Source organism: Bombus vancouverensis, chromosome 3 (assembly GCF_051014615.1).
Source record: "Bombus vancouverensis nearcticus chromosome 3, iyBomVanc1_principal, whole genome shotgun sequence".
NCBI lineage: Eukaryota > Metazoa > Arthropoda > Insecta > Hymenoptera > Apidae > Bombus > Bombus vancouverensis.
The window spans coordinates 8,345,813-8,365,783 of record NC_134913.1 but is presented as its reverse complement, the minus strand read 5'-3'; the positions used below and the strand labels follow the sequence as shown (position 1 = coordinate 8,365,783).

Genomic DNA, 19,971 nt, shown 5'->3' with positions numbered 1-19,971 from the left:
TTCGATCGTTTAGGTTGACTGACAAAAATTCATTTACGTAAACAACTTGTAAAATGTTGTTCGAGTACCTGACTTAAACAATTGAATGAATCAAAACGTAATGATACATCTTTTAATGCCTTTTAAAATTAAAAAAAAAAAAATGCATATTTTGAGAGTAGTTTGTCATTTTGATGTGTACACACAATTAATGTATGTATATGCTGTTTTATAACAAAGTTATAGTGACCAAGGCATTCAGGCAATAATTCAGTTATCAGCTTTGCAGCATGCACCATACATATAGCAAAATTTCCTTGGACTCCAGCCGTGTCAAAATTTGCATAGATACATACAATCTGTACACCCTAAAGCGTCGAAGCAATATGCAAACGGTGATATTGAACTGCGCGATTCCTGCAGTTTATTGGATTTGCAAATATTTTCACTAGTTTATTTTTTTCGCTTGGTTTGTCCGAAATGGACAATTATGTATGTTGTACATAAATATATCTATACAATTTGAATATAGATATCTACTACATTGTTAATTTTAGTATGCATTGATACGTGTTTCATGGTAAAATATCGATAATATTTAATATTGTATTTAAAACTTCCTCGTTACTTAATTCTAATTCTTAATTAATACCATATAACTTAAAAGTTAAGTATCTATGTACTCAAGCATTAAACATTCTTTTAAATCTTATTTAAATCATTTTTAAATTTCTATTGTTGCGTTCTATTAGTAGACAATTTTCTTATTATCAACTAATATCTTTTTAATAATTATTAGCATGTAGGTTTCAAATTAAAATAACCAACTTATTCTTTCATATAGAATTAACCCTTCTCGATTATCCTACTAAATAATTACTGAATCTCATATAATTTTGATATAAGACGTATTTAATGTAAGGTATATCATGTTTGGTGGAATCATATTTTGCTCGATTGAATAAAAATTTTAAAAATCAAGATCAAATTTTGTAACAAACATATCTAGGTAGGTAATTTAAAGAAATATATAGATATAAAAATACAAAGTTTAAACCATTGTTGAATACAGAAAATGGAACTATTCATATAATAAATGAATACTTGCAATTAGTACAATAATTATACAACAATTTATATTCAACGTATTAGTCGAATTTCTTTAGAGATTATACATCTTATAGTCTCATATAAAAAATCCTTAAAATCCTTTAAAAATACATAATTGTCTACCACTCGAAACTCTCAGAGAAAAGTCATTGGCGAAACTTTGAAATTCTCATTTCATCTCTCATCTTTTATACTTCACTCCATCTTCGTAGCCATTCATAATACACACACCGCACCAAAGGCTATTCGTACATTTAGTCATGGAATTCTACATCTATCAAATTTTATAGATCTGACTTACCAAAGAAACTAAAAATGCACTTTATAATATATATCTGACAAAATTATTTATACCTTACCACTAAATTTATTAATATACTATACTAAATATGCAATACTGTAATAAACTATTATTAATTTATTTCTAAAAGGAGTTACAAATATTGAAAAATTTAACTCATAAAGATTTCGGGATAAAATTACATTAGGAATTACAAACCTTTATCAATTTTTCAAAATTGCCAAGAAAATAGCAGAATGTTATTGATGCTTACGTAAGTCATTTACAAGAAATTAATACAATCTTTATTTTTATGATCTTTCTGATCTCACGCAGATGTGACAGATGTACGTAATTCTTAGAATTTTATATTTTGTTACTTCTTTCCTCGATAATGGTGAAAGCGAATAAATTGTGTTACATTCTAACAATATGTATTTTTACGTGTCGACAAAATACGTGCAGCTAATGTTCTTCCTGTAATATTTGATATGAGAGACGTACATATATAGACTTTCGTGGCTCACTGTATATTTTGAGTCTAATTAACGATCTTTTTATAACTAATTTCCATAAGTCAACTAAGCTTCTTACTATGAATGATTCTAAAAGGCTATGTAAACAGTGAAAAGGTTTTTTGTAGTATACCTCGGTTACAGTTCTAACAAGTTGTAAGACGAAATTCATATTAGTCGTAGAAGGTCTGGCACTGGTGTAAGTGCATGTGCATACATAGGCGCGGAGAACACTGCGTTTGACGAGTTATGTATATGGCGTATCGTAGAAGGCATGGTCTCCGATAGATATGGTATTTTATATTCTTCGCCATGACTCGAGCTGTCTGGACAGGACATAGAGGCGTCGTGTGTGTGGATAGTTGAGGACCCTCGGAATGGTATTGTCTCGTAGGTAGGGCAGGATGCGTTATTCATCAGTATTTGAGGACAAGCCTTGCACTCTCTGCACAAGTTTTTTGAATGCCTGTCATAGCGGTATGAATCTTTCAAATTCCGACTTCCACTTGTTGACGGAAGGAATTCAAATACAATTCCCAGGACAAATTTCGTTTCGGTTTCATTATGTTTACTACACGATAATGGTCGTACGTTTTTTCTTTTTTCATGAAACGAAACAGAATTTTTTTGGAACGAAATTGTATACACTATTCTGTTAATTACTTTAATTCTCGACGAATTTGGAGAAGAGTAACAATAATTACTGTTGTTGATATTGTTACAAAGTTGGTTATTTATATTTTGCCTCTGTAATAATTATTTTCATTTAAACATATTTGTATTAATTAACCTTCTACCAATTTTAGATAGTTAAAATTGATAAGATGTTCGAAATTATCTCAATATAATTACGAATATAGTCGATGCATGTAATTACAATTTAAAAAAAATTTCTTCTTCACTAGATCGTATGGCATTTTATCGCTATTTAAAAAATATATTGGACGTATAATAATAATTAAACTGAAGTTATTTTATTTGTTTATGGTTAATTAGTGATATATATTATAATCTAGTCCCTCTGTTGTATCTATTTAAATTGTCATTTTACAAATATCGATAATTAGTTACATGAACGAAAAATTGTACTCCAACAGTTGATTTATTCTTTCAAAGGAAAAAAGAAGTTGAAAGCAGTTTCCGAATGTTTTTTTCTTAGAAAAATAATTAAACTTGGTTACGATTTTACTCGAAACTTTTACTTTAACACTGACGCAAACATAGAAGACAGAACAAACAAGCTTGAACCGAATAAACTTCGAGCGGAAAAATTTTCTGAATTTTATCACAAGCTGCTGAGAGTTTTGTAATCGATCTAACTGAGACAGCGAAAACTCCGAGCGGTGAAGAAGACACCACGAAATGACGTGATTCATACTTACCGGGAAAGTTTTCAGCATGGAGCACATCTTTTATCCGCATTAGGATTCCTCGTTGCTCCCAGGTACGTTCAACATCCACAAGCATAAACTCGAACAGAACGGAATCACGTTATATCACTCGAACAACCATGTACATTTTCCTCAATTATTTTCCATGCGAAAGTTTCCGGAAGGGGATGAATCTTCTGATACCGTTTTCCAATCGGCGAAATTCCAGTTGTGCAAAGTAATGATCCTCGTATATTTCAAAGCAAAGAGGAGAAGGAACTTAGAGTGTACCTGTACACTGACAACAAGGTATTTCAACATTTGCTATAGAAAACTTTTATTCGTATTTGTGTGTATCATGATTATACTGGTCAAATATGAAACCAATCTGAATATGTATATAGAAGTTATAAGTTATTCATTTAGTAAAACATGTATTTAGTAATATAGATAACATATAATAATATAAATAAATGTATAAATAATATATAATGTAAATTAGTATACAGCATGAATAGCCATCTTAAGTGTTAAATATATTTATAATAGGTGTTAAATATGGTCTCATTAAATACCAAGATTTGTTAATTAATTGAAAAATACTATGCTGAATGTTCTTCGAGTATTTTCAAATAAAAATTTTACAGAATTAAATATTTTCTGTAAAAAGAATTCCACTTTTAACATACTTCTTTAATTTAGATATACGAAAATATGAAATTAATAGTGAAAAGTGACGTTATAATATTATAAAGTTGTAATGTATTTTATATCATTAGTCTGCGTGTCATTAATTTCTTTCTTTTGGCTTTGAAATAAAGGTTTTACACGGAGTCGCAGAATATTTAGTTACAGTTTTTAATAGAAAAAGCCATTCCTAATCATTATTTTTGTTGCGAATTACAATTTTGTAATGCAAGATTAAGCAACACTTTTCTTTTGGAAACTTTTTAGGTAGGATGCCTATGAGGAATGAAAATATAAATTTATCTTTCTTCATTACAAGTGTTTTGTGTATTATAATCAATCATTGTCGATAAAAAACTTACCTGGCCAGTAAAAAATGTCTAAAATACATTTAAAGTAAAACATATATAATAATTTATCAATCGCATATTTAATACAAGTACTTCAACACGTTACCATGTATCTTTCTAACACGTTTTTCACTCATAAAATATAGCTAGAGAATACTTTTCCAACTGAAAGATATTCAACTAAATTTAATCTTTCGTTTAAGAAAATGGCTGAAAGGTTCTTTTCTATTCAACGTTGAATATTTCTACATCCGCAAGTGTTATTCATCCTCCTCGATTCTATAAAAGCCATAAAGCCTTCATTCAATATTGAATATGTACATATCCTCTACCCAGCCTTTCATACTCTTAATACCATTTGTATCTCTCCGTTTTTATCCGCTAATTGTTAATCGAATTAAATACAAATAAAATTTCTGGAATTCGATTTACACATGAAAATATTTAACAAATATTTATTCTTCAAAGCGATGAATTTATTCCTAATATTTCTAACGCCTTAAATTTCTTATCTAGGTAAATTTAATTACCATTTTACAAAATATATGTTACTTTGTTATTCTCTGTAACGACCTTCACTTTTTAAAGAAAATGAGTATGGAAATCTAAGTACGTATATGTACATACGTGACATCAACTTTTTCATCTACATATTTAGTAAGACATTAACAAATATAGAAAATTGTCTTGGTTCATACTACAAATTTCAGTAACTAACTCAATACCTTTAGTACAGATATTTAAAAAAATCGTAATTCACTATAATGATAATTTTATTTTAAAAGATATACAGAGTGGTTGGTAACTGGCGGTACAAGCGGAAAGGGGGTGATTCTACGCGAAAAAAGAAGTCGAAAATATAGAATACAAATTTTTCGTTTGAGGCTTTGTTTTCGAGAAAATCGACTTTGAATTTTCGCTCGGTACGCGTGCACTCTATCATGTCTCGTTACAATGGATCTCACTGTAGATCGTTGTTTCGATGGGAAAATTAAAAAAAAAATTTTTTTTAAATGTTTATTCTATATTTTCGACTTCTTTTTTCGCGTAGAATCACCCCTTTCCGCTTGTACCACCAGTTACCAACCACCCTGTATACGAATATATGTATATGTATGTAAACACTGTTACATATTGCTGATATGTTATATTTATATATTGTTATATTTGTTATATATTATATAGATATGTAAGAACTTTTATAGTTTATTCGTCCAATAATCATAAGCAGGAGAAGCTGGTGTTCTTTGATAACAATTATAAAAATCAAGTAGCTGCATTTAAAATGTCGTTTCCTCACGGAAGACTTGAACTGCGATATATTCGAAATACCATATATGTACATATTCAATTAAAATAATTTTCACATAATCGTATGAATTTTTCCCAAGGATTAACTGATTTCATCATTTTATCAAAAATAATTTATTTATGAAGTTATTAATTTCTGAATTCCCAAGTTTTTCATTCACTTCGGAACGATTGATGGATTAGAGGGATTAAAATAAAGATTTTAAGAAATTAAAAAATTGAAAATTCACAATTGTAGGATCAGGAAAATTGAGAGAACGTGATAAAATCTGATATTCTAATTCATAAAATCTCAGTAGTATATAAGATCCCGCGGAATTTCAAGATTCATCGAATTATGTAACGCAAGAAGTATCAGCGCATATCTTTTACCTTATAATTTGATATATGTATATATCTAACTAGATGTATAATATTTCAAAGTTTCAAAAATATATAATATTATCAGCGTACGAAGTATCACGTTATCGTGAAACAGAATCGATCTAATTTTCATTTATGCAGCAATGTGGATGGCTTCTTCGTCGATTTCATATGTATTTCGTTTATTTCTTAATAATATAATTATACTATATTATAACTATATTCTCAGATTATAGAAAATGATAACGAATAAAATTTACAAACAGTTTATAATCTTATAATATTTGTCATTGTCATATTTTTCCCATATTTTGCATGTTTACTTTCATTAAATCATTATTCTGTACTGTTTCGATTATCATATAGAATTTCGTTTGCAGTATAAACACATTGCAGTACAATTTAAAAAATGGATATTTTGTACTTTGGCGTGACTATCTGCATTCATCTATAATCTACATGCGTTTATGTATTATAACTCTGCGTTTGTGTATCGTTTAATTTATACAAATTCGGTAATTTATTGCCTCTATTTTCTCTATCTAAACCAGGTAACGAGTAATAACAAATAATGGCAGTAGGTAATGTCTCTTGAAACATTCTTATCAACGATATTTTCTGATCTTCCTTCTTCTGTTTTATTTAATTTTCTAATGAAAAATTACCTACCTAGAATATCTTGAATTAAAGTCGAGCTATGCTAAGATTTACATAACTTTTTATAAACGCTTATCTGTTCAACAATTTTTCCAGTATTTTACCAAAATGATGAATCAAGCAATGTTCAATTACAATAGTTAGAAGGAATAATAAAGATTAGAAATTATTTATATTTTAATTATGTCTTATTATGTTTTAATATTTATTTATGTTTAAATATGTGTTACTACAAATTATATATATTAATTATAAAACGAATATTATCCAGTCGATAATTTGACATCGGCCAGAAAAACAGCATCAAAACTCGTAATAAGCGGCACCGAAAATGACTTTATTTCGCCGCATAATTTTTACATTTCTCTTCAGCGTACAAATTTATATTTTTACACGTATTACTATACACGCAAGCGAAAGAACTGAAACCAAACAAACGTATAAATCTCGATTTCAATTGTGAAGCTTAAAAATGTTTAATCGCCTCAATAATCTCGTATTATTAACATTTTAATAACTGACCACCTGAGCAACTTCCTTACAAAAGAATTTCGTTACATGTAAGACGCACTCTATACCTTCGTTGTCATGATTCATCACCAATCAAAAACTCTAAGATCCTTTATAGATGTACCTTGGTATGTTACCAACGAAACAATACATAGCTACCTTAAGATACCTACAGTTAAAGAAGAAATATCCAAATTCAGTAATAGGAATTAACATAGGAATTAACAACCACCAAAACCCACTAGTTACTCAATTACTTGACACGACGGATGAGATCCGCAAGCTAAAAAGACATTACCCTCTAGATTTAAACATTAGATTCAGCTAGAATCAAACATACGATAATAACATACTTATTATTCACGTTACTTGTTATTACTATTATTATTCTTATTATTATTATTAGAACTTATTATTCACGTTATAGTATCTCTCCAGAATAATTTACTTATAATTCTCAATGAGAATTCATTGTAAACTACTTCCAAATAAAAAAAAAAAATGGTTCATCCAAATCGTTTTTCCTGGAAGCTCTTCAACCACAGCTCTCGTACGGAGTCGAATTCGTACCTTCGATTACCATTTAGCTATGACTCACTTGCGAGAGGGGATCGTCGGTGTAGGTGGCAACCGAGTCGAGAGAGAAAGGGACGGAAAACGAAGGGCAGGAAGGCGGAAGAAGGGGAGGAAGGAAGTAAAGAAGAGGCTCCGAACGAATCACCTGTGCAACATGTAAGAAATATCGCGTTACCGTCGAACAGTAAGATTTCATGTCAGTACCCTCGTTAATGACATTGCTATGCCTCTCGAAACGACAATCTGGTTCGTTCACCCCCTCGTCCTGTTATCGATATCGCGTTATCATCCGACATCGATACCCCGTCGTCAGCCTGATTTCGTGGTAACATCGACCCATCTATCGATCGTTCACCGGGGCCACCCTGACGCGACGATGGAATGAATGTATGCATACATGAAGGGGATATACTATACATATATCGCGTTAGACAGGATTTCCCGGAGTAGTTCGGTTGTATTTTTCTTCTCACGTCGACGATCACGTAACGAGAAAGTTCTGATTTCGTGGCAATAGCGATTATCGCGAACGAGCCGGCACGTAGAGAACTATGGGGAATAATTATTTCCACACAGACTTGACCGTGTTCTCGACATTTAGCCGTTCAACACTGTGTAGAAGTGGCATTTACTCCATCCTTTAATGTCGCGATTTATTTTTCCTTCTGTTCAGAGATTTTTGTATCCTCAGCTCATTTTATCAACGTTAATCATTTTGTAGTTCTTATCAGCGTACTCACGTGCGATTTTAATTGCTTATGAATTAACTATTTCAAGCAATTATTATTTATTTATAATCAATTATTATCAAGCAATTAACTATTTTAAGCAATTGGTATGCTCCGCTCGGTTACAATTTTCTGTCTACCGTGTTTTGTCGAGTTGTTTCAAGTCCCCTGTGTTTTTTGCTTTTTAAGTACAGTTACAGTGGCTGCGACGACTATTTATACACCGTGATTAATTAATGGGATCCAAATGTATTAAATTTCCTATCATTTAATAGTAAATACCTTCATACAGCTACTAAAATTTGATATTATAAAACTGAAATATTTATACGCACGTGTGTACACGCAAACTGGTCGAAAAATGCCTCCTTAAGAAATGAAAGGTTACGTGCGAATACTTTTTGTAATCCCTGTATATTTTATAGACTGTTATCAAAAAAGAAGGATGTCTCGAAGAAAATGATAAAATTTCCATTTTATTCAGTTTCGAAAAATAGTAATTAGGATATTTTGACACAATGATTTTTAGGATTTGACACAATGCCTCGCGAACGATATTTTTCAACTCGTCGTAAATGTAAATATTGTTGGCAAAAATTACTCTGCCTCGGGATGGCTATTTTCCAAATTGCAACAGAATGCGAGATAAGAAAAGAGATACAACGTAAAGAAAATTTAAAATGCCACGAAATTTTCATTCTCAGGATGAAATTCTTACAATCAGACAAGGTTCGAACGAACGAAAGAAGGGGAATAGAGAATCTCTCGCACGGTACGACGATCATGGTCAACGATTCTTCTCCCACGCGGCTTCGTGTCACGAAACATCACTCTATCGAGATACAAAATCGTTTCAAGTCCCCGACCACGCGGTCCATTATCATACATTATTACCGGCGGCTCGAAGAGCTCGCAGGACGCTTGGTATGCGTGCGCGCTTATCACGAGATAATCCGCCAATCTTCTAATCTTCTTCATTTGAATCGCGGCGCAGAAACGGAACACATTATTATCGTTTATATTCCGGGTCAAGGGTGACGCGTCTACTCGGCCGCCTCCTTTCTTCCTTCGGCATGAAGCGAAGGTAAACGCGAGTTAGAGCACGCGGAGGAGGCGGAAGATCGTCCTGAGTCGCCTGCGTCTTCGTCATCTTTGCACGCCAACGTCGACGTGGGAGGAGAACGAAAAGTCAACCGTAACTAACTAACACACGTTCTTTCGAACGGATGTTGAAATATGTTTCTCCCGTTGAAGCTTCGAATATTCTATGTTAATGGTAACGCGAAATTGCTACAATCTTGAACAGGAAACTGATTCGATAACTTCTTGGTTATATCACTTTTTTAATGAACCGATATTTTGAAGATTATATTTTTTAAAAGTATTTACTCGGCAGAAAAACGAACAAATTAGAAAAAGAATAGTGCAGCCACTTTCTGACAGATGTTGGAGCTTCGAAAATATAGGTCGATAGTAACGCGAAATTAGTAAAATCTTCATGTTGTTTCTTGACTATTTCCTCATTCGCATTAACTTCCTCCAAATGACCTGATCCATAGAAATTTATTGCGTCGATTGCATAAAAAAACGCGGGTGAAACTTACGTGCAAATATCGATCGAGTTGCAGCGTTGCGGCCGGTATCGAAAATATTGAAGAGGAAACGGGTGTCAGAGAGAAATGACAGGATCTCATTTTCGTGGTGGATAGCTGGTCTTCTGTAGAAGGGAAAAAACAGGTCACCATTTATCGTTCTCGAGCCATTACTCGTCGTTTGGTTGGTGTAATTGCCGTTGCAAAAGTACACGCGGTATATTTCTTTGCTCTACTTTGACTTAACTGAAACTAATGCGTCATAAAGTGGAAAAAATTTGGTCAAATACGATTCCCTCCTCTCGTCGATGACTCTATTCGGGCGATTTTATTGTATCGCATCGGAATAAGTACAAAAATTTCTTGATAGTAAAATTCAGGAAATACATTAGGTTGATAAGAAATTAATGTCAGTTTTCAAACTATTTTCAAAACCACAGATCTCGTCTCGACTCAGAATAAACTTTTCCAATCAAAATAATATCCATCGCAATGTATACATTTTTGCCAACAAGAAATAAGTCTTCTAATTGCATTAGCGTAAAATTCCGGTGTGCTAGAATTGATGAATCTTCAGCAACAGCTTGGTTAACGAAGAAGAGCTTTGTAGAGTAAGTAATGGTCGCTGTGTTCGAAAAAAATGGTCGTCGGTTGTCGATAGGTTCTGTCCATCTCGAAGTCAGTAATTTGAGAGTAATTTGAGCAAAGTGAGTAATAATAACAAATTAATGGTAAAAACAAAAGTATAGTTAGAAGCATGTAGAAGGACATCTGCACTCTAAAATGATATTGTAAAATAAAGAGAATGAAACGAATTATTAGCTTGATACTAAGCGTTAAAGTTTAAAAACTCGAAAACCGACGCTAATTTCTTAACAACATAATTACAAGCTATAAGCTGTAATAATAAGCTATAATAATAAGCAAACAGATATCTATGTAATAAATTTATATTGTAAAAATACAAAAAATCTGAATCAGTTCAAAATTCTAAATTTGGAACTAACTTATATGTAATGTAAGTTAATATTGGAAAAGGGAAGTTTGATGTTAAGTACATCCATAATACATTTTTTATGTATCGTATATGAAGACCATAAGGGAAAACAGGGTACTTCATTCTCGAGATGTAAGAAGAAGAAGTTAGTTAAGAACAGGTTATTTATAAAAGAGATGTATATAAGCACTCAGCTCTAAATGATTCATTCATAAAACAAGATAATTACAACAAAGTTCCATTAAGAATAGAATTTATTTAACACCAGCGATATCATACCTCAAATTGGATATGGTTCAAAGCAATTCCGAATTTGTAATATAAATTTAAACTTACTGTTGTATTATTAACCAAATTTAGACTCAAAACTGTTTTAAGAAGTCACTTTGAAATAGAAAATTATTAATTATTCGGCTATTTGAAAATCTGTGTGAAAAATCTTTCGTTTATAATTTAAATAATTAAGATCATTTTAATTTTAAGGATTTCTAATAAAATATTCTTTTTGTGTATTTCTTACTACATATTAGAAAGAAGATGAAGGCTTTATTTCAAATTTCGATATCGTTCTTGTTAAATATTACAATTTTATTAAGTAATTGCTCTCTCTCTCTCTCTCTCTCTCTCTTAGACATTGTCCTCTCCTAACAAATAGCACACCCTTCGAATTAGTTCTTGCAGATATTTTAGAATTGCGCGATTTTTAAATGCCTCACTTTCCAAACAAATCAACGCGACGATTTGCAACTTGTATTCACAAAACTTGAAGGAAATTTATTTGACAAAAGGTGAACCCAATTATAGAAACATAATTATTTCCATCTGCTTCGCAACATATACCTGGCAATAACAATGTTGCTTTTATGATGCGTCATAAAAGCGGCGTGCTTATTGCGTTCAACCAAAGGAAACTGCCACACTTCATTTCAATATCATGCAATACTTTTCATTCGTTCTTATTCCGAGCAAATTAGCATACACACATATCCCGACTGTTAAACGTCGTTTAGCACTTAAGCAATGTCCCTGGATTGTAACATCAGCTTTTCCGTTTAATCAAACTATAGCATATTCCAATTATCATCTTAGACGTTACCTTGGATGTAAAGTCTAAGCGACTTTAAATATCTTTATTAGTTTGGACTCGATTCCCTGGTTTTAACTCTAATAATTCTTAAACACCTTCACTTTCAACACTCTTCACTATTCTACGCGATAATCACCCGTAAAGATAAGAACATTACGAAACAAGAAATGATAGCAAATTATCTATCTGTTACGACAATTGAGAAAGTTGAAAAGTCGAATAAAATTGATGTACGTATAAGATGAGACGAGATCAAGTTTGTAATTGGATTGTAAATATTCTGTAAATGTAAATTAAAAGATTAATAGGAATAGTAGTAAAATCTTATTTTACTATATATACTAATTTTATTTTATGTTGTTACGAACGAACATCCTACAAATTTAAATTAAGGTACTGTCTGTAAAATTTATTACATTTCATAAAACAAACATCTTCTTGTAACGTTTCTTGTAAAGTTTCAAATGTTGATTTGGCAGTATGGAAAAATATTAATCCATCCAATAGGTAAAATTTAAATCTTTATACTGTTTTATTTGTCGGTCGACTATTCTACTGATATAGTTATCTAAACTAAGAATAGAGATTTTCTTTTTAAATCCAGCATTCGACAAATTATTCTAAATGGTGAACAATATTATAAGCGCACATTTTGTTTGTCAAAATAATTATTTTTGAGAAAAAGACAATTTAATTCTGTACAAACTCGGTAAACTCCATAGATTCATGTAGAAACTTTCTGACGTGTAAACTACGTGAACATTGAGCATAGAAGGTCACTGAAAAGTATATCGAACCATATTGCTTAGTTATTCATCACATCTCTTATTACTTTTCTCTGTGTTTGCTCCATCTTATCGCTGTTTTAAAGATATAGTGAAAGCAAATTCGCATGTTTCAGTTTGGTATATCAAGTAACAGTCAGATCGCATTCAAAACTATAACAGGAGTCATTTATGACGTTACTTTCGAGGAATTCGCTTTCATCGGTTAATTATTTTTGAATATAGAATAACTAAAGTATATGATATTTAGTTACTTGTTGGCCATTACTGAATCATCTCTTCTACGTTATTGAAATAACTAATACATTTTATAATATTTTATTCCAAGAAACCTATATTTGATATAAAATAAATATTATTATCTCTATTGCAGATAATAAACTAATATCAAATAGAAAATTATAGATTTTATTATCTTGTGGTAACATTTTCTCTTTGTTTTACATTTTATTTCATTTTCACATTTTCTCACCATTATTGAATTATGAATTCAGTTTCACAAAGATTTTATTTATTAGAAGCTATCGAGGGTATAATAGTCAATAAATAGCTGATTTTTCTATAATAGTCAATTTCTCCAATTATTTTTTTCTTATCTGAAAAATTTCTTTCTCCTGTCTACTTTTATGTATTCTTACATAACAATTTCAACATAACCATTGACATTGCAACGAAATTGCAATGTTCCGCCAAAATCAGAAGTGTAGTATCTTCCCCACCAATGTTTCATTTGAAAGCAATTTGTAACAACATTTTCACCTTCTAGTATCATACGATAAAACTCGATCGTTCGTATCGTGAACCTAAAAGGAAGATTGTTGCGAGATTAATCCGTGATACAGAACGAACAAAACATCGTGTGGAAGGCAAAATTACGAGTCGACTATTAAAAAGCAAACGAACACTAGGATTACGGTGCTGTGCAATATCGACGAAAGGCTGAGAAAGAAGAGTAAAGGACAGAAGGACGAGAGATAGCACGAAAGATAAAAAGAAAATCGGCGAAGATGAGGAGAGCGACGTTTGCACGCCCACGCGTGCCGTCTTAATTACGCCCAGGCCTGGCGGCTGGTTTTACGATTATGCCGGTTCGAGAAGCTCGACCGCCGGCTTACTTCCTTTTATAGTCAGCGTTAAAAAGTAATTAGGACGAAAAACCGTGGAGAAGTACGTTGGCAGATACGAACGATAACCTTAATGACGATCGTGTATGCAAACGTCCGCGTATACGAAAGCGTTGCTTCGAGATAAACGCGCGCAACACCGGCCACATGGAAATTGTGAGGCTGATATTGGCGGCGATAACTCTTTTCCATCGGGGCCGTCCCCGGCGTTCCTTTCAAACGGCCGCGTTAACGTCGACCTCGTGACGGATGAACGATTTCGTGGCGAACACGAGGCAGCCGTAATTTCCGGAAAATAAGGGACCCGCGTGCAACACATCCACCCACGAGAAATGTAAAAATCCCGGTGAAACGGCGGAATTTTTCGAATTGGACGAACGTGGGAAAAAGTTAATTGCGGCTTCCTGTCCGCGCCGGATCGACGAATGCGAAATTTTACCCTGTTATTGAGAAAAATGAAGTACCCGCTGCGAAAGCGGGGACGAAACTTCGCACATGATAAATATATTCATTTCTCATCGCGGAGGGGTTCAATCTATTCCAGCAGCAATTTTTCACCGGCTTTTTGCGAATTCAACTGTCCGTGGCTTTGGCCGTTTTTATTACAACCAAAAACGGGACTTCAATGACGAATAGAAAATGCTGGAAATGAAAAACGTTTGACCTTTCGAAAAACAACGGATGTGAATTCTGTACTTTGGTTCTCTCGCTGTTTTTTTTTTTTTTTTTTTTTTTAACGGAATAAACGCGAAGTGGCGGAAAATTATATACTTGTACTTGATCAATTTAACAACTACATATTTTATTCCATTGTCCTTTATGAATTCTTTCCCTCTTTCAGTTCATATTCTGTGCTTTTTCGAGTAATTAACTTGTTCAGTCAGATAATTCAATATCCGATAAAGCGTGTAATTTTCAATAATTTTAACAAGTTATGTATATTCGTGCATCGGATAAGAACACCTATTCTTTAGGAGCACAACATTTGATTTATTTTCAACAATTTTATATTCACTGTGCAGAATTTCCTTTTCAATTAATTCAATTATTTCCGAATTTATTGCTTTTTCTTCTTCCATACTTTCGTAATTAATTTATCATATGTTTCTCTTATAATATTCGTACAGTTGTCTATACTACCATTGGATCGGTAGCCAAAATTAGGTCACAGAGAAATATATTTCATTATATATGTGATAATTTGCAAATGTAAGAACCTATCGATAACCCCGTTACATAACACGCGATGCGATCTCATTCTCTATGTACGAGGACATCGTTTCAAGAAAAACACCCTCTTCCACGTTGCAATATCATTTGTGGAGACGCGATAGAGGAAAGTCGTAGCGCATCAAGGGCACTGGCGATAAAATAAAACTTTATTCGAGGGACGTTCGGTCCCATGGTTTTTAGTAAAACGATGAACGGATGCGGATGGAGGATAAAGAAACTAAAGAAACGACGGCGATGTGTTTCAGGTGAGAAAAGTGTGCGGCCGTTCGGAACTACAGCCATCGAATCAAGGGACCGTTACGGATGCAGCTGCAACTGAGAAGTCGACGTCAACCGGGCTGGAGATGCACGCAGCTGCGCCGACTACCACGCATCGAACATTACCGACGCAGTTGCACACGCAGCTGGGTAATTTCTTGGCCAGTGTCGTCAGGTCTCGGACCTTCTATGGCACTCTGGCCGACACGATCTGCGAAGAGTATCCGGACAAACGATGTTGGAATGGCGAACGCATCGGAGAGTGAGTACATTTGCCATTTTATTACCGCGTCTTCAACCAGACGCCGCGCCACGCTGCATAGTGTGTTAAAACCACCATCTAACCAGGAAAATGTCATAACTTGGTTTATCTAACTTTTGTTTTTTTTCGATTTTCTAAATTCTCGGGGATCCCCGGTTAGAATATTATTTTCCTATAAAACTGACTTCAGGCATTAATAGTCTTTGTTGCCTGAAACAATTGCGACTAACGTTTTGTCGTTTGTAAAAGGTAACGTTTAAAATAAACCTATGGAAAAAGATTACGTATCTAAGTTCCATAGTAAAAAAGATTACGCAAAGACGACATTTCCGAGAAACCTGAAAGATAAATAACTTTAAAGAACATGCACTAAAGAATACGTGTAACTTGGTTCTTTAGGTAAAATTGTATGGATCGATACAAATTGGTTAAAATTTCACTGCTACTTTACAATGGCGAGAGATTTCGTTTTTTAGTTTCTTCAAACATCAAGCGTACTATTTTGTCAGTTTTTTAATCTTGAAATTCACGAACGCTACAAATACTCTGCATACGAACATCGCTTGTTTATTTCAATTGCTATCCTATACCGTATCTGCGGGTTATTATTATGGGCTGTAAAAGAGAAATAAATAAAAGAATTAATATATGTACATAGTAACTTGAATAGTTAAGCGCTGCATGATGTTAGTTTGCACGGCGTCCCATGACTTTTGCGCGGTCAGACGACCATTTTAGCTTCAACACACTGTACACTGGCGAGATCCGTAAATTGTTAACAAAGGACACGCCTCTGCCGCGACTCAGGCTTGAAGTTTATGGGTTCACCAGTGAAACCATTAAAATCATATTTGAATCAGTACTCGCACGATTTTACGAGCCGCGAAGCTTTTATTGTCGTTGATTCTCCGTGAAACGGCTGGATATTCGTGACTGAACGATATTAGGTTTCATTTTTTAGAAGTATGGTTTTGCAAGGTATAAGTAGGTACATAGTTTATTGACACACAAAAAGAACAGTAATAGTGAGTTTAAAAGCATGAAATGGTGGAATTTGAAAAAGTATTATTATAGCTTTTGAATTTTCTTGATAATTCTTTTTTATCTTTAGAGCTGTGATACTTGGAATTTGTCAATTTTCTATAGATTTTGCCACAAATATTATTCAATTCCCTAATGCGCTAATTTTGATTAAATCTTATAAAAGAAAAGGAAGCAAATAACACTGAAAATTAGTTATGATATATATTCTTTGTAAGATATGTATATTAAAATACTTTAGTTTAGGATATCATAGGTTCAATTCATGACGATTAACGAATAAAATTGAAAATCTTCGTAAAGATATAATAGAAATGATAAAAAAAATATCTGACTTGTTAAATTTAGCTATTGGTTAACTGTCATTGATCAATTTTTTAAATTCAAATTTCACATTCTTTTTTCAAAATCTCTATGTTTGATTTATCTTACCTGAGATACTACTATTTTGAGAATTTAATAAACTTCAAACATATCGGTAATTAGAAACATCAAGACACAGCTGTGACTTTGTCAATCGTATTACTACTACGGTGTTCCATCTCGTTCATCACTTTTTTAAGTGTAATTTCGGGAAGCTCGATATTAAAAAACAAACTAAATATTAAATTTTTTACAACATAACAGTATTTGAACGAACAGTTTTCTAACAATTTTAAACAAGCCGTTGGAGAAAAGCCATTTCTGCTAAACGAAATCGTACTAGAAACGTTTTATTTCATTGATCATCTCGAATTGTACGATACGTGCAACAATAACACTGTCTACTGTCAAGTAAAATAAAAATTGATTGGTCCGATTGCACTTGCATTCGCGGCGAACAGGTGCACGACTGTGAACGATTGTGTTAGTAAATGGTTTGGGCCCGGAAAGGATTGGTAAGGAAGCGTGTGTTGGCTGAGAGTATGCGTGGAACATGTTCGTCAATGATCGAGTCATCGTTGAGAAACGATTTCCAAGCACGTACACGGTTCTCCTCTTTGCCCCTTTACTCTATTCTCGGTTTCTCTCTCGATCCTCTCTCTATCAGTGGCGCGCCGATATACGGTTTTAGACCCGCGATAGAATCAGCTTCGTAGACACATCAGGCAAAAATGAGCTGCGTCAGAAGTGCAGAGAGGAGAAGCGACGACATTTGCATCTCGTGACCAGACTTCAGATTTTAAACGACCTTTTCTCGACTGTTCCTTCCTAGTTTCCCCGGGACAACGAAGCCGATTCATAGTATCGACTAAGCCTTTAAACCTAACTCTCTAGCTGGAATGCTAATCTTTAAATCGAGTTTGTCCAGTTCTACTTCTTTTTACGTTTACGCGACAGTCTTTCTTTCTCTGTATAATGTTTCATTCCTCTCTCTATCCTGACTTTCCTTTCCGAGGGTTGGAATTTGTATAAGGGTGGATAAGGTCAAGTCCAACAGCTATTATGCATACCGGAGAGTAGCTCTATCCGGTCTTTAACATGTAGGAATTTTCAAATAACATTAAGACCCATATGGATTTACAACGCGTGGGTCATAGGATTACGAGGTTGCATAAAGTTGAACCTTAAAATAGCGCAAAGGTTCAAAGATAAAACGCTACGAACAATCACCTGTTCACCATCGTACGAAATATCTATACCAACATACATATTTATCGAGATCTAGGAATAGAGGAAATTAAAGACGAAGTTACTACTAAATATGCCATAAATCATAACTAAAGCCGCGTATTCACCGAAGCGACAATGAGGACCTTTTCGTTGATGTTCCGTGTATCTTGGAAAAGTCGCCGTTTGTTACCGAATGTTTCTCCAAGTTTCTTCGTGTTTCTGTTGCCGGAAACAAATGTCGTCGCATGTTCCTTGTTCTCATCCGGAACAGTAAAGATCAAAGAAAAATAGGAAATACGCGACAATGCGTAGCAGCAGAAACTAAGGTTCCTTCTGTGTATGTTTATTGCTAGTAGATACAGCAACAAGATACGACGAAAAGTTGCTCATTGTTTCTTCAGTGAGTATAAAGCCTTATATTACTGTGTAAGTTTTCTCATTCAGAGTATACCTTCCACAAACGTCGACATTGTGACATTTTTTTTTATACGAAATCTTGGATTCATCATTAAAAAGAGAGACTTACAATATTTTTTACGACCTCGAAAGTATTTAATCTTCACTGTCTAAACTTCTAATACCTAAAAAATGAAAATTTATTAATCTCAAATTTATCATTTGTCATAGGTCAAAAGCCTATCGTATCGTCTGTAAATTTCAGAAGCACAATTTATATCGACTATTATGTCGATTGTAATATCGATGTCTTACTTATATGAGCAAAGAAGCGGACAGAATCTATGCAGCAATAGTTAGTATCAAATTATTATAAAGTATTAGTATAATAATTAGTAATAATAAATAAATAATTATTAATATAAAGGTCTGAAGACAAAAGGTCCTACGAGATAAGTAGAAAAATTCTGTAAATTATTTACTCACAAATTGTTTACTGTTTTTGATTTTAGAAAACTAGAATCCAATATTATTTTTGTAATTTTCCATTCTCAGGCCTTATAATGCTCCCTTGACAGTTTTGATGTTCTTCTAACACAGGGACAGTTCATTTTCGGTTTTTACACTTTTCGGTTTTACACGGAAATTTAGAGACGAAAATTTGAGTCTCGATTTGAATTAAAATTTGTAAATAAATTCTGCTATTAATTGCATACTGACTTTGAAACTTAGAAGCAAATATTCTACATAGAATTTAAGTAAATTTTTAATCTAATAAAAAATAAAATATCGCATTATAAATGGCATTTGATTATATATTATGTTCAGATCAGAACTTAATCCTTTTAGAATAACCTCGCTTTAAAAAGAATTCTTGTCGTCGCTTCAAATTAAATTACCGCAGCGAGATTATCCAGAAAGTTTGTAAAGTAACTTCATTTAATCAAATTTAGTACCTTCAATAGTCGCTATAAGAAAGTTTATAAAATTTCATGCTTCTTGAAGAAAGAATTCATCGTAACTTATTTTAAACTAATTTAAACAAATTATGAAAGAAAGAGGAAAATAAATGAGAAATAGATAATAAACGTAGCCTCATAACATATTTTTGAATAAATCAGTCTCTGCTTTTATATCGTTAAAATAATTTTAACCCAGCAGCCTACA

General features: G+C 32.9%; 1 protein-coding gene across 1 annotated transcript in view; it reads left to right on the top strand.

The window, feature by feature from the left end:
• Positions 1-19,971, top strand: part of dally (division abnormally delayed protein) — a 248,011-nt gene that overhangs the window by 158,733 nt on the left and 69,307 nt on the right. The window contains exon 5 of the mRNA XM_033349048.2: positions 15,500-15,774. Within this exon, the coding sequence (XP_033204939.2) occupies positions 15,500-15,774 (275 nt within the window). The remainder of the gene's footprint in view (positions 1-15,499; positions 15,775-19,971) is intronic.